The sequence below is a fragment of the Hypoxylon trugodes genome, assembly GCF_022578975.1.
Source record: "Hypoxylon trugodes strain CBS 135444 unplaced genomic scaffold F4822scaffold_4, whole genome shotgun sequence".
Taxonomy (NCBI): Eukaryota; Fungi; Ascomycota; class Sordariomycetes; order Xylariales; family Hypoxylaceae; genus Hypoxylon; species Hypoxylon trugodes.
Window position 1 is genome coordinate 2,328,240 of NW_026250019.1, and position 26,471 is coordinate 2,354,710.

The 26,471-nt window shown below is 34.7% G+C and overlaps 4 protein-coding genes across 4 annotated transcripts; 1 reads left to right on the top strand and 3 right to left on the bottom strand.

Moving 5' to 3' along the window:
- Window positions 1-12,322: 12,322 nt before the first annotated feature.
- On the bottom strand, window positions 12,323-14,395 carry F4822DRAFT_400286 (uncharacterized protein; the record flags this gene model as incomplete). The annotated part of the gene is made up of 3 exons (XM_051457841.1): window positions 14,135-14,395; window positions 12,814-14,062; window positions 12,323-12,738 (listed from the first exon to the last, which is right to left on the bottom strand). Coding segments are annotated over exons 1-2 (1,138 nt in total), but the record flags the coding sequence as incomplete, so codon positions are not given.
- A 163-nt stretch (window positions 14,396-14,558) lies between these two features.
- On the bottom strand, window positions 14,559-19,058 carry F4822DRAFT_400287 (MRC1-like domain-containing protein; the record flags this gene model as incomplete). The annotated part of the gene is made up of 2 exons (XM_051457842.1): window positions 15,898-19,058; window positions 14,559-15,843 (listed from the first exon to the last, which is right to left on the bottom strand). Coding segments are annotated over exons 1-2 (4,100 nt in total), but the record flags the coding sequence as incomplete, so codon positions are not given.
- A 184-nt stretch (window positions 19,059-19,242) lies between these two features.
- F4822DRAFT_400288 (transcriptional regulator of RNA polII, SAGA, subunit-domain-containing protein) lies at window positions 19,243-21,879 on the bottom strand. Its single transcript, XM_051457843.1, has 4 exons — window positions 21,258-21,879; window positions 20,878-21,167; window positions 20,710-20,821; window positions 19,243-20,655 (listed from the first exon to the last, which is right to left on the bottom strand). The coding sequence occupies exons 1-4, from the start codon at window positions 21,481-21,483 to the stop codon at window positions 19,931-19,933; spliced, it is 1,353 nt and encodes a 450-aa protein (XP_051315709.1). The 5' UTR covers window positions 21,484-21,879; the 3' UTR covers window positions 19,243-19,930.
- Window positions 21,880-22,191: 312 nt separating this feature from the next.
- On the top strand, window positions 22,192-25,687 carry F4822DRAFT_400290 (spindle pole body component alp6). The gene is made up of 2 exons (XM_051457844.1): window positions 22,192-22,527; window positions 22,603-25,687. The coding sequence occupies exons 1-2, from the start codon at window positions 22,373-22,375 to the stop codon at window positions 25,238-25,240; spliced, it is 2,793 nt and encodes a 930-aa protein (XP_051315710.1). The 5' UTR covers window positions 22,192-22,372; the 3' UTR covers window positions 25,241-25,687.
- The last annotated feature ends 784 nt before the right edge of the window (window positions 25,688-26,471 follow it).

Sequence of the window (26,471 nt, forward strand, 5' to 3'; positions counted from 1 at the left end):
AACATTCTTATTATTAATTAAAATAAATATTTAGTTTTTATACCTTTTTAAATATGATTTCTATATGACAAATATGGGATTAGAAAAGGAAGGAATATTTATCTTTTTTATTTTTAAAGGTAAAGATTCTAAGGGGAGGGGTATAATATCATAAACCAACCATAAAGGACCTTTGTTAAGACCATGAAGGGTGGAGTATGGATAACTTATTATGGTTAAATTCCGGTTTAATATATTAAGATATAATATATTACAACATATCGTAACACATCGTAATATATTATAATATATTATAACATATCGTAATATATTATAATAACCTTAAAATAAAAAAGGAGGGAGGAATAACTATATAACCATGGATATTTCTTATATATTTAGTCATTTTTTTTATAACTCTTTAATTATTAATTTAAGATTATTCTTTTAAGTATAATAAAAGAATTTTAAGCCTTTTTAACGAATAGAATGTACTTAATTACTTAACCTATTATTGATATTATTACTTTTAAATTAAAAAAACCCCGGATTAACCAATCCAGCAACGACTATACCTTTCTGAGGCATAGGTTCGTCACACATAAATTTAGACCAAAAAACCAAATAAAAAATTGGATTTTAAGAAATTAAGACCCTTTTTAATTAAAGAAATCCTTTTAAAAATAAATTATTATTTATAATTATTAATAAATATAAAATTAAAAATTAATATATTTTATATTATTATATTTAAATTAACATTTAAAAATGTTAAATTTAAAAGAAATATTAAATTAAAAGAGGACCTAGAAGAATATAACATTAAACCCATTTAAGATTCAAAGATTATTAATGATTAGGTTAAATATTTCATTAAATAATTTAATTATTTAAAAGAAAATAATATTTACGAATTATAAAAATACTTTATAAATAAAAAAATCTAGAAATTAATTAAGGATTTTTATTAATAAAATCTTAACCAGCTAAGTGTTATGTTCTAAGCTATGGGATAACATATATAATATAGAATTGGGGAACAGTGATTAATTGGTCATTAAGAAGCTTTTGTTTTATGGCTTAACTAGTTGTCTCTAAACTAATTCATGATATAATAACCAATTTTATTTGTTAAAATAAGAGATATAGGTTTAATTCCCATAATTATTAAATAAAAGTTTTGTCATTTTCTAAGCTTTTAAGTAATATTGATAATAGGTAGGTAAGGAGGCCTAGTTAGCAGGGGTGTTACCAACTTGGAACCTTGGAATTTCCTTATATTATATTCTCAATATGTAGGTATAAGGCTTTGTCCATCTTATAACATAATATATATATCAGGAGATATAAGGCTTGGTTCTCTTTATATGATATGATATAAGGACATACCTTATGGAAAAAAGATATGATATTATATTCTAAACTATGGGATAATATATATAATATAAAATTAAGGAATAATAACTAATTGGTCATTAAGAAGCTTTTGTTTTATGGCTTAATTAATTATCCTTAAATTAGTTCGTGATATTAAGCTAATTAAAGATAATAAAGATAGTTAATCTAGGTTAAACCTAGATTAATTAAAGGTATGGGAGACCTTAGAAATATCATTAATAAAAAAAGTAATTGTTACTTATTATACCTCTTTTATGTACTTAGTCCTTTCCAATTTTTCAATATTAACAAACTCTTTCTAAATCATTTTCAGACCCTTTTCATACAAGAGACAACACATTTTTCGTAAGTGATAAAGCTTTATCATTGACTCCTTCTATTATTCTAATATATCTTAAAGATAAAGTTCTTTAATTTCTTTCTTTAACTTTAAATAATGCTTTTCCTTTCCAATTTATAATAAGGAATCAATAAGGATTTCTTTATTATCGTAAGATATATTGGTAATTTAACATTTATAACAGTGGTAGACATCATCAATTATCTCATATAAAACATCTTTTTTAAAACATCTTATATAAGGCATTATTTTAAAACTAGATATTTCAATTTTAAATATTAGATATTTATAACATTTAGTAAATAATAATAAAAGAAAACTATTATATTTTTATTTATTAGATAATATCTTTAAAAAAATTTGAAAAAAAAGGAAAAAACCTATGAAGAATCTTTAAGGATAAAGAATTATAAAAAGGAAAAATTAATGTCATAAATTAATATTCTATAACTAACCTTCATATTATAGTAAATAAAGAAGAATTAATTATGATAAAACCTTGGATAGGACCTCTATTCTTATGGAATGACAGAATAGAACAGAATAAAAGAGAACAGAATAAAATAAATTAAAACAGAATAAAGTAAAATAGAACAGAAGAAAAGGATATTAGACTATATAAACTACCAGAATTTCTTATATATCTAATCATTCCTTTTATAATTCTTTAATTATTAATTTAAGACTATTCTTTTAAATATAATGAGAAGACTCTAAGCCTCTCTGATAAACAGAAATATACTTAACTATTTAACCTATTATTAATATTATTACCTTTAAATCAAGACACCTTAGATTAGCCAATCCAGCAACGACTATACCTCTCCGAGGCATAGGTTCGTCACATAAAGATGAGATTTCTAAAAGTCTCTATCTAAGGAATAGAAACTACTTAAATAAAAGATATATAAAAAAGAAATTTCCTATATATTTAATTATTCTTTTATAACTCTTTAATTATTAATTTAAAACTATTTTTTTAAGTATAATAAAAGGACTTCAAGCCTTTCTAATAAACAAGAACATACTTAACTACTTAACCTATTATTAATATTGTTACCTTCAAATTAAGACATCCTAGATTAGTCAATCTAATAACAACTATACCTCTCCGAAGCATAGGTTCGTCATAAAAATCTAAAAGTTAATTAAGGATTTTCATTATTAGAATCCTAACCAACCAAGGTCCATGTAACTGTAATTGACAGTGACATCGGGCCAAGATTAAAATTTATCCTAGATAAAGAAAAAGGGAAAATTAAAAAAAAAAGCCTTAAGAATAAAAATAATATATTTCTATTTAATTTAAACCTGTTCTTTAATTATATAAGTTTATTCTTCTATCAGATAAGCCTGTTCTTCTTTAATATTTTACTCCTTATTAAGTTTTAACAATTTTAAATTATATCTTTTTAATAAATCTTCTTGATAATGAAGTCACTGTAATTTACTGATTTTCTCTGTTATTTTTTCTTATAAATAGACCAGTTTATCTTTTATATCCTTATATTCTTATTTTAAATAAATATAAACCTAGGAAATATAATTAAAAATATTCATTTCTAAGATATTATAATATTTTTAATTTTAATAAATATAATGGTTATAGATCTTAAAACTAATAGATAAAAAATAATCTTCTTTAAAAATGTCATAATTAAAATAAGGAAGGATGGATTAATCATGAATTTGAATATAGTTTATATAAATATGACATTTTTATTATTAATTAAAACAAATATTTGGCTTTTATATCTTCTTAGATATGATTTCTATGTAATGTGTATAAAATTGGAAAAAAAGGGAATATTTATCTTTTTTATCTTTAAGGATAAAGATTCTAAGGGAAAGGATATAATATTATAAACCAACCATAAAGGACCTTTATTAAAACCATGAAGGATGGAATATGGGTAATTTATTATGATTAAATTCTGGTTTGATATATTAAGATACAATATATTATAACATATCGTAACATATTGTAATATATTGTAATAATTTCAAGATAAAAGGAAAAAAAGGAATAATGTCATAAACTATATAGGCCTATAGGGGTGTAAGATCCTGGAGGAAATCTTTTTCTTTGTCGAAGTGGGGTAATGATAGTAGGAGTGTATAACATGTGATATAGATGAATGTAGATAAGGGTATCTAATTTTATTTAATGAATGTGATATGGATGAATATGGATGAATGTATCTAGTCTTATTTAGTAAATATAATAGGGGATGAATATGGATAAGGAGATCTAACCTTATCTATAAGGAAGGTAATAATAGGGAATATTTATATAATTATCACAATTTTCTTATATATTTAGTTATTTTTTTATGGCTTTTTAATTATTAATTTAAGATTATTCTTTTAAGTATAGTGAGAGGATTTTAAGTTTTTTTGACGAATAAAAACTAACTTAATTATTTGATCTATTATTGATATTATTATTTTTAAATTAAGAAATCCTAGATTAATTAATTTAATAATGATTATATTTTTTTAAAAAATAGGTTTGTTATATTTTGATAACTCTTTGATCAATATTAATACTGGGTTAAGAAATGATATGAACTATTTATAAGATATTCCTTTATTATTATCAATTAAACTTTTTCTTATTTTATTAATCTTTAAAAATAAAATAAAAAACCTTTATGTTTTTTAAAAATTATTTTTTGAATAATATTATAATTAGATATGGGATGAACTAATAGATCTTAACTTAAAAAATAAAGAAAAATTAGATAAAAAGGAATTTTAAAATGAGGATCTAGGTGATTTATAATAGTTTAATTTATTATTACCTAGAATATCCACACTTATTCATATCATTTAAGACTTATTACCAATAGAAAAGATATTTCAACTTATTAATAAGATAGTGCCTCCTAAAATACATTTATAGATCCTAGAATTAGAAATGTAGGAGGAAATTAATGTCAGAATAGGAGAAGATAACCAGGAAGAAAAAGAGGCCCCTAATTGGCAAGTCAGAATGGTGATTGTCCTTAGGAAGGTTAAAAGACTTGAAAAAGAATTGGCCTTAAAAGAGGCTAAACTTAGGAAGACCCTTAAGAGATCCCCATTAGGAACTTTTTATTAACCTTTAATATCCCCTGGATTTCCAGATAATAATAATAATAATAATGAAAAAGATAAAAAGGAAAAGGGAGGTAGAAATCTTTAACTAAAGAAGGAAAAAATAATAATCCCTTTTTTGTTTATTAAAAAATATAAATTAATAAATTTATTAATTTATAATAGAATTTTAGATGTTAAGGATTAATTTATATATATTAAATTTTATTTGTTCTTTTATAAGGAAAATCTATTATAAAAAGAATAATAAATATTTATTATTATTTAGTTCTTAAATGGAATTATTCTTATATAGTTTTAATTTATTTTGGAAAATTATTTTAATATTATTAAGGAAGAAATAGAGGAATTTTAATATATCTTTAAATTATATGAATATTTTAAAAGCAAAATATAAATGATATTTAACAAATTATTTAAAAAAGAAGAAATATAGAAGATCATCTATTACCTCAGATAAAAAAGATAAATTATATTTTATATAATAAAATTTAAATAACTTATGATTATAGAATAATTATCCAAAGATATATAATTTAATTACCTCTATAAAGAAATGGTTATTTAAATAAAGGATAAATTCTTTAAAGAGGAATGACTTATCATCATTAATAAATATATAATTAAAATAATTCTTTATAATAATAAATTATATAAAAGATATAATAAAAAAAAAGAGATTCTAAAATAACAAAGAATTAGGGAAAAAAAGAACCAATCAAGATTTAAAGCTTAAATATAATTAATAATAATAAAAAATCCAAAAAAGACTTAAATAAAGTTAAATATTATAATTATTAAAAAATAAGACATTATAAGAGCCAATATAAGAAACTTAAGAAATAACCATAAGTCCCAAAAGGAAGATCAATTAATATAATAATAATAACATTGGGATCTTTAACCTTAGGAATATTCGATATTATTAAAGAAAAAGAAAAATAAGAAAGCCTATTATTAGACTATAATAAAATTACCTAATAAATAAAAATGGAAAATTTTGTGGATCAAATGAATCAATTATGGAATTTTGGTGTAATAGGCATAAGGAACTCCGAAAAGGAAGAAATGAATATCTTTTCAGAGAAATCCAGTTCTTTTTTAGATAAATAAAGATCATTATAGGATATAGATTAGAATATAAAAAGAAAAGTAAAAAAAGAAATGATATTTTCAGTATAGATTAATAATTAAAATATTCCTATTATATTATTATTAGATAAAAATATTATTCTGATATATTTTAATAGAATATAATTATATTAATAAATAATATGAAATTAATAGGATTTTAATAATGAAGGAAGATGGAATTGAATCTTTAAATTAAAATTAATATATTATATATAATTAATTAAATAAATAAATTATTATTATTATAATTTTAATAATCTAATAAATCTAAGATATATATTTAAAAATAATAAAGTATGGATCTGAAAATATAGGAGATGGAATTGTAGAAAAGCCTATAAAACCATTATTAAAAAAATATTTAAAAGATAAGGAATATTGGAATTATTTATTTTGAATATATTTAAAAATCTAGATTATAAAGGGGTAATTAAAAATAGATAAGATTGGGAATTTATATAATAATATTATAGGAATATATATAAGATTTCCTATATAATATTTTATAAGGAAAAATAAGATATGATTATTTTAATTAAATTTATTTACAAATATTTAAAATAAATAGCCTAATATTTAAATATTATTCTGAATAGATATTATAAATAAATATTATAATAATATAAGGAGATAATTAATTAATTTTAAAGGGAAATATAATATTTAGAAAATAAGATTATGGTTCTTTAAGGAAGAATTAAATAATTAATAAATAATAGGATATAATGGAAAAGTTATTAAAAATCTTATAAATAATATTAAATAAGATTAAATTAATATATTTAATAGGAATAATTAAAAGACCTTATTTAATTATAAAAATAATATAAAAAAGATATAAATTTAATATTTTAATTAATTTAGGATATATAATTAATTTAATCTATCTAAGATTAATTAATATATATAGAATATTATATTAAAAAAAAGAAGATATTTTATTAAGTTAATAACATTGATAGAAGTTTTATTACCTATAATAGAAAAAAAGTCAAAAAAGAAACTATAACTTTCTTTATCTTGATCTAAGGATATCAAGAGTTAATATCTTTTAATCTTATTGATATAAATTATAAATTAATTTTAGGGAAGATATGGTTTAGAATTAGTAACCTAAGAATTAACTGGGTATAGAATTAACTTTATTAGGATAAGCCAGAAAAAGATTTAATCCCTAAGCATCAGAAAAAGGCTAATTCAAATAAATTAAAATAACAATTATAGTAAGTACAAATAGGTAATTTTATAAAGAAATATTTTATATCTTTATGTTTTATGATATAATATATGGATATTAAAGAATTAAATAATTAAAAATAAATTAAAATTAAAGAAAAATATATAAAAATATTTCTAAAGTTATTTTAGGATAATCTAGATATGGATATAGACATATTAGAATATAATCAATATAACCATAAAATAATATTAAAGAAAGGGGAATATCTAAAACTATATTAGATTTATAAATTAAATTAAAATAAATCTAAAGCCTTATATATTATATTTTAAAATAAGGAGGTAAGAAGGTTTATATGAAAATCAAAATCATTAATAGGATATCTAATCTTTTTAGTATCTAAAAAGAATAAAGATAAGATATCTAAATTAAATAAAGAAGGAAAAATAATATGGAGGGATGTTTATAATTATTGATAATTAAATGAGATTATGGTTAAAGATAGGCATCTTTTACCATATATTAAAAACCTAAAAAAAGAAATAAATAATAATAAATAATTTATATTATTAAATCTAAAATTCATTTTTAACTTTATATAAATTATTGAAAAAGATAAATGGAAAATAGTTATTAGAATATCATATGATTATTTTGAATGTTTAATAATATCATTTAGATTTATAAATATATTAACTATTTTTTAATAAATGATCCAAGATATTCTATAATAATTCTTTAGAAAAAATATTTTTATATATTTAGATAATATTTTAATCTATTTAAAAACCAAAAAATAATATAAAAAGGATATATATAAAATATTTAAAACCTTAGGAGAAGTTAAGTTTCTTATAGACCTAAACAAAAGTAATTTTTTTATCTAAAAACTTGACTATTTTCGATATATAATCTTTTTAAAAAAAATCAAAATCTAAAAATCTAAAATATCTATAATAAAGGAATAGCCAACCCCAAAAATCATTATAGGAATATAAACCTTTTATAGTTTTTATAATTATAATAGAATCTTAATTAAGGATTTCAGGAAAATTATGGAATTAATAATGATTATAATATATATTAAAAATCTAAAAGATTTTAAATAGATATAAAACGTAAAAAAGGTATTCTAAAAAATAAAAAAAATTATAATAAAAGATCTAATAATAAGACTACCTAACCCAAACAAAAAAAAATAATTATATACCAATATCTCAAATGGAATAATAGGAGCAACATTGGAGTAACTAGAAGATGATGGAAATTGGCATTTAATTATTTATTTTTTTAAAATCTTTAAAAGATTAGAAATAAGATATAAAATATATGATCAAGAATTTATAATCATTTATCAAATATTAAAGAAATGGAAACCATAGGTATCAAAAATTATTGAACCTTTGGAAATCTATTCAGATTATTATAATTTTAAATTTCTTATAATTATTAAGGTTTTTAATAATAAATAATTACAATAAATAAATAATCTTACATATTTTAATTTTAAAATTTATTATATTAAGGAAAAAGAGAATATTTAGATAGATATTCTCAACAAACCAAAAGATTTTAATACAAAAAAGATTAAAAAAGAAAGGACAATATTTTAGGAAATATCTAATAACATCTTAATATTATCGATAATATACCTAACCAAATTATAATACAAATAGGAATAAAAGATCAAAGAAGAAATCTTATAAATTAAAAATACTTTATCAATATAGGATTTTATTATTAAAAATATAATATTATATAATAAGAAAACCTACATATCATCAATACTACAAAAAAAATTTATATAAAAAATATATAAACATCCTTTATATAAATATTTGGGAATTTTTAAAATAATTATATAATTATAGAAAATATATAACTTTCTAGGAATCAAAAGGATAATCAAGAAGGTTATCTTAAATTATAACATCTGTAACAAAATTAAAGGAGCCAGATATAAACCATATAGGTTTTTATAACCTATTAAAATCCCAAATAAATTATAAAATATTATTATATAAGATTTCATTATTAAGTTACCTAAATCATAATATCTAATAATTAAAGAAGAATATAATAACATATAGATTATTATTAATAAACTTATAAAATATAGATACTTTATACCATTTAAAAAAACCTATATAACCAAAAATTTAACTTTTAAATTTATCAAAAAAATCTTTAATAAATATAGATTATCAAAAAAGATTATTTTAGATAAAGATAAGCTCTTTATCTTAAAATTTTGGATTAACCTAATAAAGAAATTAAAGATTAAATAGAAACTTTTTATAATAACTTACCCTTAAATTAATGGCCAAACAAAACAACTAAACCAGATATTAAAATAATATTTACAAAACTATATTAATTATAAATAAAATAATTAAATAGAATTCCTACCATTTACTATATCCTTATATAATATTTTAATAAATAATACCACCAGAATATTACCATAAGAAGTATTATATAAATAATAAATAAACATAAAATATAAACTATTAATAAATAAGGTTGCCTTTGAATTAAAAATAATATTATCTTAAATAAAAATATTTATTATTAGAATTCTAACATTATAAATTAAGTTTAAATAATATTTTAAATTCTTATAAAAATGAATAATAATATATTATAATAAAAAAAGAATTAAAGGATTAATTTTACATAAAGGAGATAGGGTCTATCTTTTATGAAATAAACAATACTTAATATTAAAAACATTATAGATTTAAATTAAAAAACTAAATAAGAAATTAAATTTTAAGAGATTAAGATCCTTTTTAATTAAAAAAGTCTTTTTAAATATAAATTATTATTTATAATTACCAATAAATATAAAATTAAAAACTAATATATTTTATATTATTATATTTAAATTAATATCTAAAAATATTAAATTTAAAAGAAATATTAAATTAAAAAAAAATTTAGAAAAATATAATATTAAAGCTATTCAGGATTCTAAAATCATTAATAATTAAATTAAATATTTTATTAAATGGTTTAATTATTTAAAAAAGAATAATACCTGGGAATTATAAGAATATCTTATAAATAAAAAGATCTAAAAATTAATTAAGGATTTCTATTATCAAAATCTAGATTAATTAATGATAATAAATTAAAGTTTATATTCTTAAAGGAAAAATTGGAAAAAGGGTTAACCACGGAAGTTATATTAATTTATATCTTAATGTTATATTATTGTTCCCTTGTTGGATATTGTTTCTTTTTTGATTATTCCTGTTCTTCCAACTTTTCTAAGCTTTAGAGATCATGTTAAAACATCTTTAGGTCTTTTTTTTTTAATAGTTCTTTTTGTTGCTTAAATTGTTTAATATGAGTTAAAACCTTAATTATTTTAATATAAAAATATTTAAAGGCTTTTTTAACCTAATATTCTTGAATAAATAATTGTTTTTTTTTATTCTTAAATCTGGAAAAGAAATTAATAAAGATATCTATTTTATTATATTAATGGTGATATAAAATATATTTATTACATTTTTTAAATATCCTAATTATTATTATATATTTAAAATTATGGTTAAAATAATATAAATATAGTATAATATCTATATTAAAACTAATCTTATTAATCTATTCTAAAAATTCTGTATACTCCTATTCCTAATTAATATGTTTATGTTTTATAGATGGATTAGTGGATATAATAAAGATTAAATTAAAAAGAACCTACCAAGAAAAAGGATCTTTAAAGATAAAGGAATTAAAGAGGGGAGAAATAGTGTTACAAACCATATAGACCTATAAGGATATAAAACCCTAAAGGAAACCTTTTTCCTTACCAAAATAAAATAATAATAATAAGAATGTATAATATATGATATAAATAAATATAAATAAGGATATCTAGTTTTATCTAGTAAATATAATATGGATAAATATAAATAAATATATCTAATCTTATTTAGCAAATGTAATAAAAAATAAATATAAATAAAGAAATCTAACCTTATCTATAAAGAAAATAATAATAAAGAATATTTATATAATTACTATAATTCTTTTATATATTTAATTATTCTTTTATAGCTTTTTAATTATTAATCTAAGATTATTCTTTTGAGTATAATAAGAGGATTTTAAGCTTCTCTAATAAATAAAAACTAATTTAACTACTTAACCTATTACTAATATTATTACCTTTAAATCAAGAAACCCTGGATTAACCAATCCAATAACAACTATACCTCTTTAAAGGATAAGTTCATCATAAATAATTATATAATTATAAATATTTCTTATATATTTAATCATTTTTTTTATAATTCTTTAGTTATTAATTTAAGATTATTCTTTTAAATATAATAAGAAGATTTTAAGCCTTTTTAATAAATAGAATATACTTAATTATTTAACTTATTATTGATATTATTATCTTTAAATTAAGATATCTTAGATTAGCCAATTCAGTAATGATTATACCTTTCTGAGGCATAGGTTCATCACACTAAGATTATTTTTTTAAATATAATAAGAGAATTCTAAGCTTTTTTAATAAATAAAACTTATTTAATTATTTAATCTACTATTATTATTATTATTTTTAAATTAAGATATCTTAGATTAATTAATTTAATAATGGTTATATCTTTTTAAGGCATAAGTTTATTACATTATTATATAAAAAGTAATTCTTTTTTTTTATTAAAAATAATAAATGGTTTTTTATATTTCTTCCTTTTTAAATAATTTATTAAACATTATTTTTATTTTATTTTTAAAATATTCATATAATTTAAAAATATATTAAGATTTTTTTAATTCTTTTTTAATAATATTAAAATAATTTTCTAAAATAGATTAAAATTATATAACAATAATTTTATTTAAGAATTGAATAATAATAAACATTTATTATTTTTTTATAATAAATTTTCTTTATAAAAAAATAAATAAAGTTTTATATATATAGAATATTTAATTCTCCACTGAGGATCATCGGACTCTTCGTCCTCGTAGCCGATCTGTGCCCTCCATGCGCCCCAGTGCTCGTGGCGCTCCCTAGACCAGACGCAGAAGTCATTCCATAGTAATACTAGGTATTGGCAAACTAGAGAGCCTCGAATTATCAAGTCCCACACAGGACATCGCGATCGTTTCGTAAACAGGGCGTCCCACAAGCTTTTTGCTTGCGGTGGGACATCCATGTCAAATAGATGTGTCGGCCCCCAGAACCTATATCACTATTAGATGACAAGCAAGCATCGACTATTTGAATAGATTTTACCAGAAGTCAAGTAGGGTGGCTTGGATGGGGTGAATGGGCATGGGATACACGCCGACCTATTGAATTCGTGAATTGGGGTCTTGTTGCGGATTATGGTCCATCGTCGCCATGATGGTCTTTTAAAAATATTTGATTCTTAGCGAAGTTTAGTGATTCCGTCGGTTCTTCGTCTACATGTAGAGTCTAGAGAGGGCGGGGGAAAGTATTTATGTAGGACCTGTGGCAAGGATAAACCTGAATAGCTTTGGGTTAACATTAACACTGAAATATACTGACTTCATAAGATGCCCGAGCTTAAAACAATAGAGGGAGCTTTAAGGTTTCGATGGTTTGATAGTACCCCTAAGTAAATGTAAGACTTTATGAATTGTGGAACATGTAAATCCGTAAATCCGTAGATCCCGGACGTGAACTTACCGAACAGAATAACTTCATCAAAGAATTGGACATTTTTTACGCTCCCTGGATCCTTGTTCCATATAATAGATTATCTCGATCACCTCAATTTAATGAATGCCGCAGACCACATACTCAAGCATATTCAGCTCAGAACAGTCCACTCACACACAACACCCCAACGTCCCTGCCCCGGGATATCAACCTCCCAAGTCGGTTTCCCGACACCTACCACCGCACCGGGGTGTACTTCCTTCCTCTTCTCTAGTCCGGTTATCTTCGGACTCCCGGCGAGTATAACTCTTGTACTCTGCATCATAATATCCTCGTGCGAAATGTGTCGTCCGACGATAAGCGTCATACCAGGCGCACCGCGCACTTCATCAGCTACAATCCGCGCCATCCACTCCCCCGTGTCACGTTTTACTGCTCCGGCGCCGGCACTAGCCCACACATCAACGAACCAGTCGCGGACTTCAGCAGCGAGACCGCCTGGCACGTATTTCGCGCCCTTGCGATGGGGAGAAAAGGCATCTGGTAGCGGGTCGCCGCGATATGAACCCTCGGGAACTTCGGTAGGTTTAAAGCGCGGCGCTTTCTGGAAGGTAGGTTGATGGTTTGGGGCAGAAACCGGGGGCCTAATAAGGACAGGTGAGGTTGAAGCGGCGGTATCTGCTTCTTCGTCATATTGAAGAGGTTCGTAGTCTGGTAAGGAAGATAGAATAGCCTCGTCGTGCATAACGAGATCTTCCTCTTCACCCTCATTTTTAAGCTGTGAAAGATCCGGATCGTGGATACCGAAGTCAGAAGAAATAGAAATACGTCTACGTTTTGGAGACGGATGTTTTAAATCTTCTTCACTGTTATTGTCGTCATGGTCACTGCTCCCTTGTCGTACTGGCGAAGACTCCGGGACGGCGTCTACATTTGAGTCTATATCATAAAATTCAATAGCATCATGCCGGTTATTATCATCGCCAGTTTGTTCCTCAGTGAGAGGTGGAGAGCTGTCAACGATATCGTGGATCGGATCTGTGTTCCGCGGTGTAGGACGATAGAAAGGCCCAGCCCCGGTTCTCGTTGGAGCGGGGGTAACAAAGCTAGAAGGCGGGTGGTGAGATGATGCCGTTCCGGCAGTCCCCCTAGGTGTTGAATGATGCGAAAACCGTGGGGTTGCTTGGAACTGCTGCGCACCACTTTGGAATGCCTTAGGCGTCTCATTTCTAGGTTGCGACCTCTTCGGCACCAAGAAGCGATGAGGAGTCGGAGTCTATTACGGTCAGCATTCAGTGTTTAATTATTAACTACGCCTGCGTGAAAAGCGCAATTTCCTTGGACTCACAGCCGGTGGAGGCGCCATATCTACTCAATCAACCGGTCACTGAAGCATCTTTCAATCGGCAAAGTCCCCCACTATGAGATCCGGGAACCCGCAAATGATGACGCGCGACCCGAGCCTTAATGTCTTAAGAGGAAGCAATCTTTCCATCCTCGGCTAAGTAAGAGCAGGGATCAAGTCCTTTCGTTACCATGGTTAAGCATATCGGATGAGAACCGCGGTTCATGTCATGGAGACGAAGTGATGATGAGGGTGAGATCGATTAGATAATCGTCGATGAGATGATGGAATTGGATTAGATAAGCTCATTATGTAGTATAGAGCTTATGTAATATTGAAGTTGTGTAGTAGTCGGATTATGTAATAAGAAAGTTACCTAACGATACTAAACATTACGTAATATGTCTCCCCTATTTATATACAAGAGCCTACGTATCGATGTTTGAGTAGAAGTTTGACACCTCGGAAGTTTTAGGTATAATTGTAATTAACACGGAATACTATCACGATTGATCAAGGTAGATTTAAATCATAATGGTTTCATCCAGTCCCCAGCAGAACGATAACGCCTACCAACACCGAACAAAGTGCCTTATCCCTTAATACAAAAACCTATACATAAAGATCACTCAAACTTTCCTCCACCAAACAAGCCCCCAACGGCTTTACTCCTACCCTCAGCACCCTTCCATTTCTTCGCTTCACGCCTCTTCTCCGCATCTGCCACCGCAGCACGGCGTTCCGTCTCGCGCGCAAAGTAATTAATACCTGAACGTTTGCCTGCAGTTTTCTTGAGCACCGCGCCACCTTCTCCGAGACCTGCGCTGGGCTTGGTCGTACCTAGACTGCTGGTGGCAGAAGCACCAGGTCCACTAGAAGTACTAGTCGACGAGGAGTTCGACATAAGCGAATTTGTCGTCGCTCGTCGTAGTAGTGCGGGTACTCTGAATGACCCCCCTGTGGACGCCGGTGCAGCGAACGCAAGACGTCCCGCCCCGCTGCCATTCGCGGATACAGAGGATGAATCACGCTTCAGCTTTATGCGATCTACGACGGCAACATCGGGTCGGCGGTTCTCCTTGTTGGCCGATGCCGATGAAGCGGTCGGATGTTCCTCTCCTTCGCTGTCAGAGCCTACGTCGGTAGCCGGTATGATAGACGCGGCAGAACCGTTAGGCTCATCTAGCAAGTTGGATAGTTCTCGACGCACATCGGTAAGTGACGAGGGGCGAGCACCTCCTTTTGTACGTCGGGCATTGGGGGGCGGTCTGGCGACGTGATCTTCTTCATGAGAACGTTTGCGCTCTCTGTTTTCGGGTTGGCTGTCTGGAATTGATTCCTCTGCTGCTGATGTATTTTGTCCCTGGTTTTGACTTTGACTTTCACTATCTCCGCTATCCGGCGCTGCATCTGCAAAATTGTTGTCGAAATCCCACTCGTCATCGCTATTCCGGTCTTCTATACTCTTTAGGAATGCTGCATTCCGAGGGTTTTCGGCGATCTTGCCGATACGTTCGTCCGCAAATAGCGCTTTTTGCATCTTTGCGAATTGGCGCCTCTTCATTCGTCGTCGGGCTTCCCCTCCGTCATCTGAGTCCGACAGGTCGAAATCATTGTCACCACCACCACGGCGTCGCTTACGCAGCATACCCGTTGTGATGTCTCGGAACAGTTTATCGACTTGCGCTGCGTCGGCCGCTCGTTCTCGGTCGCTATAAAACAATTAGTGTTTCTATCTCAATAAATAACAAAAGATAGTAACTTACGCAAAGAAACCAGCCAATTTGGCATCATCACCGTCATTGCCGGTGGCATCGTCAATCATCTCTTTGACGAGCTCCTCATCCTCATCGCTCGAGTCTTCGCCGTCAGCTCCACCAAGGCCGGCATATTCGTCTTCGGATTCCTCGGCCTGCTCTTCCACCATCTCGGTAGCCTTGCTCTTTTTCTTATCGAACTTTTCTTGCATACGCTTCTTCCTTCTAGCCGCCTTTTCCATCAACTTAAATGCGCTAGCCGCGGCCTTCGCATCTACTTCAGCATCTGTTTGGGGAGCACTTGGCTTAGCACTAGGGCTTCCCGGTAAGTCTGTTGAAGTCATAGTAGAAAAGGAGACGGGCTTCTCGCCTCTTCGCCGTAACTTGCCTGCCCTCTTCACAAGAGGGGAGTCCGGAACGGCTTCGTAGTCAGGGGTTCCGTTCATTAAGACGGTGTCGACTGTTGATTGAGGCGCTTCAACAAATCTTTGTTTTAATGGAGAGTAGTCTTGGAAGCCGCCATCCTGGGTAGGATCGATAAGTTCCGACATTTGCGTTGCGTCCATTTGCATCAAGCTATCAAACCCGTGAACCTGTGATTGTGTGAAGTGTAATTGAACCCCTTGGGTTTCCGTTTCATGAGCTTGAGTATCCTCGTTCTGGCTGTCAAGGATCATATTATTTTGGGACTGGCCTGCTGTGGCGGAGAATTGGGAATCAGGGAAGTCATCAATGGTAGGCATGAACTCCATTGGGGAGCCACTAGCTGCTCCAGCTTGGCTGTCGTCCATGGTACCAGCGAATATCTGAGTAAGTCCTAGACCAGCTGGACCCGCCTTAGGGACCGGGAGCCCGGGAATGAAGGTCTTAGTAGCGGATCGTAAAACGGATGTCGGAATCTTAGGAGAGCCTGAATTGGGAGCGGATGGAGAATTGGGTTGCCTGTTCTTGGGTTTCGGAGTCGCTTCAATATCGTTCTCATCTTCATCGTCATCATCTGAGACAATATGCACGTGCTTCTTCGACCGGCGGGACTTCATTGCTGGAAGCTCATCATCTGCCTCGTCATCGGAGCCTAGTTTCGTCTTAGCTTTTGGTGTCCGTTCCTCCTCGGACTCTCCGTCGTCCTCTGCTTCATCCTCAAATAAGGGATTTGCTGCAGGCTCATCTTCGTCTTCGTCCTCAGCATCGCCCATCTCATCATCTCCCCCCTCTTCAGAGCCAGAAAGTTCAATTTCGGCGGGATCTTCCACACTCTCCTCGTAGCTATCGTCGTCACTATCGCCCCAAGCTAGAGGGTCATTTTCACCGCTTTTTTTCTGCTCTTTCCGTGCTTTCTTCGCATCTTCACGTTCTCGCTGCATGATTTCTTCGGCTTCCTGACGAGCTCGAGCAACAATATCCTCAACCTGTTCCCTTTCGCGTCGGCGCTCCTCTTCGGTTTGTACAGTTATACCCTTGGATCGCAAGAGCTCGAGACGTCGCTCGCGTTCTAGTTTAGCTTGCGCTCTGGCGCGCTGCTGCAAAGTCATCTGGAGCTCGGCGGGTGTCATTGATGGTTTGCCCTTAGGGCCTCGCGAAGAATTTCTTGTAGGTGACGAAAGATGGGCTAGCCGACGCAATACGTTCATTGACATCGGCTCCTGCGCTTTCTTCTCGGGAAGTTTGTCAAATATCTTATCCATTATTCCCTTCTTTGATTGGGTGATCTCAAGTTCCTCATCTGAATCTATTGTAACAAGATTTGCCTGTATTTGGGGTAGCTTAACTCGGACTTGGCGCCTAGGTTTGCTTATGGCCGTCTTCTTGATCTCAGTGTTGTCAGCTGGGGCTTCAATAGCTTTGCCTTTGCCCTTGTTATCTTTGTTGCTTTGTGCCAAGGCGTCTTCTAGGCTCGGCAGCTCGTCATCTTCATCTACTTCGACGATAGTATCTGGAGCTGCGGAGGGAACTAGGGGGTTCTCAAAGGACTTCGGGGCAACAGGCGGGGAACTGGGCGGAGTTGCTCCAGCATCCGCCATGTCAACATCCGTATTCTGTACTGAACCGGGAGTTGTAGGCCTGCTTGAGCTTGGAGGTTTTTCGTTACTAGGTGCTGCTTCCGTCCTGAAATTAAAGCGCTCGAATAGCGAAGCTTTCGAGATCTTTTTCTTTGTCTTGGCTTCGTGGGCGAGTTGTAAACTTCGACTTATCCGTTGTGTTTCGCGGTTCATCTCTTCCAGAGCTTTCTTACTAGCCTTACGAGCAGGGCGAGAGCCCCCCTGCGTAAGCCTGCGGCCGCCATCATCATCCGAGATATCAGATACATCGTCATCAATATCCGATTCGGCGGGTTGCTGATTGGCCATTCGTTCTTCACGCTCTTTTCGCTTCTGCTCCTCCTCGGCTTCTTTAGCAAGCCTCTCCTTTCGCTTCCTGTTCACTAGTGCGAGGAAGCGCTCATTCTTTGCTAGGTTCTTAGGTAAGTCATCATCCGATCCGGATTCGGCCGCTTGTTGTCGGTGTGCTGTTGGGGTCTCAGGAGCTGGCGTGACGAAGAGACCAGGTGATAAAGGTGCTTCGATATTTGCTGTGGTTTCTGGTGTAGATGCTCGATTTGGTCTCGTCAACCGCCTCCGTGGGAGAGCGCTTATCTCCTCATCATCTGTGTCCGGCGCGGTAGGTTGTGCTTGTGTGGAAGGGCTCTTGGTCGCGTTATTCCGGATATAAATTGGAGTATCCTTTATTGTATTTGAATCGTTGGCTCTCATTCGGGCGGCGAGTCGACCTCGCGGCCTAACGATCTCTTCCTCCTCGTCATCATCGTCGTTCTCTGCATCCCGTGTAGAGTCTAGTTCAGTATCTGTGATCTTTGCGGGTTTAGAGAGAATCGCTGCATTAATTGGACCACCAGACTCGTCATCCGAATCTGCATTATTTACTGTGGCAAGTAAAGCTTGAATCTTAGATCGAGGCGACAATTGAGGCGATGTAGGTGTAGATGTGGATTCGCCATTGGCAGGTGATGGTGAACGGGTAGATGCCATTATGAATACCAACGCTAATGTATGCTTAAACGTTAGAAAAAAACAAGATGTTGGGGAAAAGGTTAAATGTTTAGAATACACAACGTTTGAGCATTGGTATTGTAATGTTAAATTAATCGTCCAAGCTTGTAGGGAGAAGAGAAGCAGCGTAAGTGGGGGCTGGAGCAATCAATTAACGGGATAGCCCTCTCAACGCGTTACGCCGCCAGGACGCGTCTTTCGCGTCAAGTTCCACAAACTATATGCACTAAAACAATATTTTATGGAGCTGTGTCACGTCACTTTTCCTGCTGGAATGCACTTAACCGTAGTTTAAAGATTCTCGTTTGATTCATAAACGGATAATTAGATATACTCATCTTCCATGTAGGAGTTAAATACTATATTTATTTTATGAGCATGATCGTTGCCTACAATTAGCTGTAATACTTTTGCTAATCTGTTATATGTCGTGATCTAGTAAGAAATACGAGAGTGCTTCCTAGAATGGGGGCGCAAGGGGGTATCGCATACAATACAGTACATATCCGCCAAGAAGCAAACGCCAGAAGTCAACCTCTCCTCCTTCCCCCTCCTCCCCTTTTTGACTGTTCATACAAACCGAAGCAATGCACCTAGAATAACGCCGTCATGCCAATGCTGATGCAAATCGCCTAGTCCTAGGGAAATAGACGAGCCAAGGTATGTGCTACCTCCTCGTCAGACGGCCTCAGGAGTGATATCGAACTCCTCATCCTAACTCCGTATGGCGCCTCCTAGGGCGAGCAACCCTTCTTGGTACATATATCATACCTTCAAGAGCATATTACATGCCCTTCTCTCTGGGCGCCATATAGAAACCATCAAAGCGATATAGGTTGGCGCTCTCAGTTTACTGCAGATACCTGGGGTTGGGGGTGCCAGGTCTGCGTCCTTTTCTCTTCAACTTGGCCCAGACGCGGAAGATTTCCGTCAACCCCAGGTGCCATTGGTTCATCATTAATCGTCATATATGACTGCGGGTCTCCTTCCCACTCCTAAGGGGCCGCCAAACACGAGTCTAAAACGCCGTCAAGCATTGACGTATCCTGATTACCTGCACCTTCCCACGACAAGGGATCTTCGTCGATATCCATGGGCTCTGGATGGGTGTCGCCATTCGTGAGAGCACGCGAACCACCGTTAATTTTGTTCGTATTGGAATCCCCGTCATCCATTGGTTTGTGACCAGGGAGCCAGGTGTAATTATTATAGTGCTCGAGCTCACCATCCCTGTAGGTATATATGACCGACTTCCTAATTATAGGGAACGTGCTTATTCCACAATCCCCTATTTCTAAAGCAAGTCGCAAGTCGGCCATACTCAAGGGGGATCGCTCGCTAGCAGCTTTTGCCTCGATAGGCAAGAGCCCGCTCTTGTCTCGAGACAACTCTCCTCTTGTCAAAGCTGACTCTTCCCTCATTAACTGTCGTCGGTATTTGTGTGTCTGAATCCAAGCGGTTCCGGATCCGAATCCAGCACTTCCAGAGTCCCCAGGCCCGTTGCTTCTCGTTCGGCTGAAGACTGTCGAGAGGAATTCTTTAATAAATGTTTCGGCGGCGACGGTCATAAATGAAGGAGCATCCGAAGCATGTCCGCTGACAAGTCCTACTTCGTAGCAAATAGGTAACATCCTTGATTCGATGCTCGCCATATCAGGGAATTCACCCGACTCTACAGCCAGGGGTTGCGCAAAGCGTTTACGAATCTCAAGGTCCCAATCTACTCCAATTAGTATGAGGGTTAAGGATACCTTTGAGTGTCGAGAAGACTTACTCATCTTATTTAAACCGTTAGCACTGGCACTTTGGGGCGCATCCGGTACCTTGGTCGGTCTGCCTCGATGGTGTTCCGTGAACATGTTCGCCATTGATTCGAATGGGTCGAACTTTGTATAGTGTTAGTTGTTATAAGTTGGAAGTACATGGGAATATTTACACTGACATCATTCTGAGCTAGCTCTTTGATACGCCGCCTATCGCGACTGGGGAGCTGCATGACTTCTCCCTTCAACTTACGTTCGGCGGCGTCGCCTGTTACAGGTTTGGCACCCACATTGGTAGTGGGTTTGTCGTTGGCGGAAACCCATGGTGCAACCCCTTGATCTGGCATTTCCCTCGTAAGATTTCCGTATATGGCGGCGAGGAGCTGGTTATGTAAATGGGTTTTGTCGCCATTGGGAGATAATAATATGGGATCGATTCGTTCGGAGTACTCTACTTGATTTAATCGCCCTATTTACAACGTGTAAGCAGGATAAGGTATATTTATATTCACTTGGAGATGCGCGATTCTGAGGTTTGTAAGTGTAGACAAAGACGCACCTAGCACAAACTGAGTGGTAGCTTCTTTGTAGGCGTTCCATTGTTCATTTCCAATGGCTGATTTTAGGGCCGTGTATAGGGGCTCGAGATCGATACGGGCGGGGATGATTTGGCTAGTCTTGGGAACTTTTTGGGAGGGTTGCGCAGAAACGGTTATGGATTTGAGAGTCGTAGTAGAAAGCGTGACGGAAGGGCGGCTTAAGGCCGCAGGATCTATGTCGGGCATCTTGAGGGGGTGGCTAAAGAGCCGGGGGGGTTGGAGTTGGGCGGGTAGCGCGGTATATTATCGATGTGACGGTTGTGATGTAGAATATGCGGAAAAAAGTTGATAGTTGGTGATACAACTCAGCGCGCGAAGTTGGGCGGATTACGGATTATGCGCGGGATGTCGCGTGCGGGCTATGAGCACAGCGCAGCTCGAAAAAAGGGTTTAAAACCCATTCATCGAGGGCAGTTAGCCAATGCGATCCAAATGGTAGTTTCAAAATGATGAAAAAATGTACAAAGTATGTTGATAATTGATGAAAACTCCGTCACCCTTTTGCTAGCCATTAAGCGGGAGGTTTTGGGATGTCGTCTCCAGGCTCGATTGGAAATCAGTGGTTAGAGCCTGTTGCTGATGAGTTTAGTTAGAGGGGGAAATATGATTGGGGACTCTGGGGTCGGTGTGGGAACCATTTGAATCATTTGGGGAGTGCTCTTAATGTACAGGTACTTTATGCTATTCGTAAGTAGCATGGAGTCCAATCCTATATAAATGTACCGAGTACTTATAAGAGCCTTAGTACACTTCAGGTAACGTGCTATGAGTGGTCTAGCCCCTATAGCTTTTCACTAACTGTTACCAAGAAACTTTAATCCTTGTTACCTGAGTACAACAAGTGTTACTTCAATAACCCCTCCAAACAAACCTAGCAACCCGCCCTTCTTCAATTGATTGATATGTATAATAATTAATTCATCGCGTCGCGTCTTTACTCTACTCTTACAATACAATATATGGCATTGGATATTATTTACGCTCATATTATACTCTACGACTAATGAGCTAATATCTATTTTTTAATGAACTTTAGCTGTTTTCCCACGGACAACACCTGCATCAAAATGACACAATGTCTGGGTCGAATCAAGACCGGACCAAGCGCGTTGATCTGAGCATCAATCGCTTGATTTCCCAGTTGATACCAGACGATCCACGCTTGAATGATGAAGACGCACAGCAGAGACATGATTTGTTCTTTGATGAAATCAAACAACAACTAAATCAGTAAGGCTAAATGAATTGTTTACATGTAAATACCTATCAATTATCCATACAACTATTGACATTATCATTCATTAGACCCCGACCACCTCCCTTAGCCGATCAAAATCATGCCTCCGAACTCATCAGGCGAAATTTGGTTCAGACGAACCCGAGTCAAGCCCTGCGCTACTCAAACCTTTATTCGAGATTATTGGCGCTGCCTGTGCTGAACCAAAAATGGGCCATGTTATACCTTCTCTATCAACTAGCCGATTCACCAGACCCGGCCGAGCCTGACCCCGTTGCATTTGCCGAATTCCAGCAGGAGCAAAAGCGAAGGAAGCAGGAGGAGAGAGAAGAGTTTAGCTCGAGCGGTCCTTCCAACCAAGAGAGTAATGGACAGCACAGACGAAATAAAAACTCTGAAGACTACCGTCCTACCGAACTCCGAGATGTCCTCAAGAACCCGAAAGATATGAAATCCGTCGACGGAGATTCGCAACGGCCTTCTACCGCTAGTGGCCATAGGCGTAATAGGGATTCTAAGAATGAAATTCCAACCACACCTAAAAGGGACGTCTCTATCAAGTCCAAGCTTCTAGCAAATAATTACAATGAGATCGAACCCTCCGAACCTGCTATCCTTCGCGATCTTCCCTATACCCTCCAAGGACTTGCTTCAACTACTCTTCCGTTCGGCAAAGAATACTCTATTAAACTACCTTCTACCCTTCCTCCACCTATAATTGGCCTCCTTCACACACTTGCCGAACCTTCGCTGCTTTATCGTACCCTCGAGGAATTTGTTAAAACCCCAGCTGGAGGACTTCTTGGTCAAAGTCTCCGAGCAGCCCTAGGCGACGAATTGCGTTCGTATTTAACATTAGTTGCAACGGTAGAAGGTCAAGTTCGACATGCGTTAACCACGATAGACGAAAGCGCTCCGCGATATGGTATAGGAAAGGCGGGCGTGACGTTAAAACGTTCCGTAGTCTGGGTACGTGAACCCACGATGGGCTTACGACTTATGAGTATAATCGCCGAAGAATCCAAGAGTAAACAAGGTGGTCAAATCATATCCTTAATTCATTCGTTTTCTTCGTCGTACGGCGACCCAGTAGTAGGCGTGTTCGCTGAACGTCTTCTAAGCCCTGTTACCAGCCCGTTCTATGGCATATTAAGAAGATGGATATACGATGGAGAGCTCTCAGATCCCTACCTCGAATTCTTCGTGCAGGAACAATCAGTAGAGGCTATGCCCAAGGGCAAATCGGGGTCTATCAATGTGTGGGAGGATAAGTACATATTGGCGGTAGACATGATACCCTCTATTATCACTCAGGAGTTCGCCGAAAAAGTATTCCTAATCGGCAAATCTCTCAATTTCATCCGCCACAGTTGCGGCGATGCTCAGTGGGTCGAATCGTACTCAAAGGAGTCCTCCAAGGAGCTCCGCTACGGCGACACCGCCACTCTCGAAGCTTGGATCGACGAGGCGTACAAGACCACCATGCGCAGGTTACTGCATCTGATGACTAACAAGTTTAATCTCTTCGAGCACCTGCAGGCGCTAAAGAGCTACATCCTCCTTGGGCAAGGCGATTTCATCGCACTATTGATGGAGTCCCTCGCGGCAAATCTTGACCGCCCCGCTGGAGCACAATATCGGCATACCCTAACGGCGCAGCTTGAGCACGCCATCCGTGGGTCCAACGCGCAGTACGATTCCCCTGAAGTCCTACGCCGCTTAGACGCGCGCATGCTGCAGCTCTCGCACGGTGATATCGGGTGGGACTGTTTCACGCTCGAGTACAAGATCGACGCCCCCGTAGACGTCGTCGTCTCCGATTGGGGCAATCGACAATACCTTAAAGTCTTCAATTTCCTGTGGCGCATTAAACGCGTCGAGTTCGCCCTATCATCTGCTTGGCGCAAGGTGACTACGGGTTCCCGTGGCGTCCTGCAGACGAATCATCCCGCTGTCCGGCAGGCCTGGAAGACGACCCGTGGTTTTCTAGCAGAAATGGTCCACTTCGTCGGTCAGCTCCAGTACTACATACTTTTCGAAGTCATCGAGAGCTCATGGACCGAGCTCCAGCAGAAGTTAAGCAGGGAAGACGCCACACTGGATGATGTTATCACGGCACACACCAACTACCTAAACTCCATAACGCACAAGGGTCTCCTAGGTGCTCGACGTCGCCGCTTCGTCGGTAACTCAGGCGCCGCCTCCACTGCCTCCGGCTCTACCGCGACTGCCGGTGCCGCAGAAGAAGACGACAACAGCTACATGATCCAACTCGCCGAACTCCTCCGCACCATGCTTTCATACCGCGACTGCGTCGACGGATTATACTCCTGGTCCGTATCCGATTTCACCGCAAGACAAGAAGCTGATCTAAGACACATCGAACCTCCCTCCGCCGACGAACACGATATCCCGGGCGGTCCGCATAGCGAGTTCCCAGCGTTACAAGAGCGATTGCATCATCTAGGCGAACGCTTCCGGAATAAACTCCAGATACTACTAGGTGATTTGGCGTATCAAGCTGATGTAGATCTGAGATTTCTTGGCGTTGCCATGAATTTCAATGATGTGTACCAACCCGTGCGCCGCAAGTTAAAGGGTACGCCGGCTCCCTCATCCACGGCTGCGTCGTCGAAGGGAGGGGCTGGGGATGCGGGGAGTGCGGAGGAGATTAGTACGAAGTCTAGTAAAGCGAGTAAAGGATGAAAGTATTAAGTCTAGTTGGTATGATGATGGATATTAAATAGGAACGGTGATAACGGCGCGTGAGGTCAGAAACGCTGAATTACATGACGGCTTTTCACGATCACTTCATGTCCGTATACTAGGGTTGAAGCCGATCACGGAGAGGAAAGATGATACGCGAGATGTATATACCCAAGAGAGTCAGGTATTGTTGAGTTATATACGATATCACGATAATCCGAAGACCAGTCTCTAGATCAATGACGGGGAGTTGCGAAACCCTCGGGGAAGAGTTGTGCGCAGGTTACCTATGATATTCATATTTCGAAGACGGGATGGTGGATTAGCCAACCGACTGCAGTCGAGATACTATATAGTCCAAGAAACGCCAAAATGTAGGCTGGTTAGCCCATCAAATGGAAAAATTAAAGTCACTATTCCAATAAGAATACTCATTTTCACTCTTGATTTTATTCCTATACTTCTTGATCGATCGCTACTCCGATCCTAGTTGATATTGTAAACCACTAGTACATACTCAGTACATACTAGAAGCAAACCCCACGAGGATAACATATCATCCCACCGAGAAAAAATCTGACCTACGACCGGATAGAGCCGGCCACCACTTCAACCAAATCACAATCGAAAACAAGACAGAAGACAGAACATTGCAATAGCAAAATCATAGCATATCGTCATTCATTCGTGGGGTTCATAAAACCGAGGACGTCCGACCCTTTCCTGTCCTATCGAAATGATGACGATCCAGTAGTCTGCAGAGGGAGTCCTCTTTAAGGCAGCTTTTTTCCTTTCTATATCTACATTGTTGCAATGCCGGTCTAGCAAATAGACGCCCCGCGTGTCCTCATTACGACCGCCCTTTTCCCTTTCCATGCCGTCCGCCGAAATCAAAGTTGAAAAAAGAGTAACTCATCGCAAAGCCGTTGGAAAAATGCAATCGACCGCCAACACAAGACGCCGTTGGAAGCAACCCCGAATTTAATATCTTGTCGATGTTGTACGTAATATATCGCCCTTCGAATTGTGCTAGCTTCGAAATGGGTTTTTCTCTGACGAATGATAAGTCTAGAGCGAGCAAATCAGTCCGTAATTGATATATCAAGGTGCTGAGGACCAAATACGGTCCAAAGTCACCGCCGACTTCATAATAAGCGGGTGAGGCGTGTCGAACGTGTTGTGTCGGGGTCATACGAATAAGAAATCGAATTATGCGTCCTTCAGGACGCAA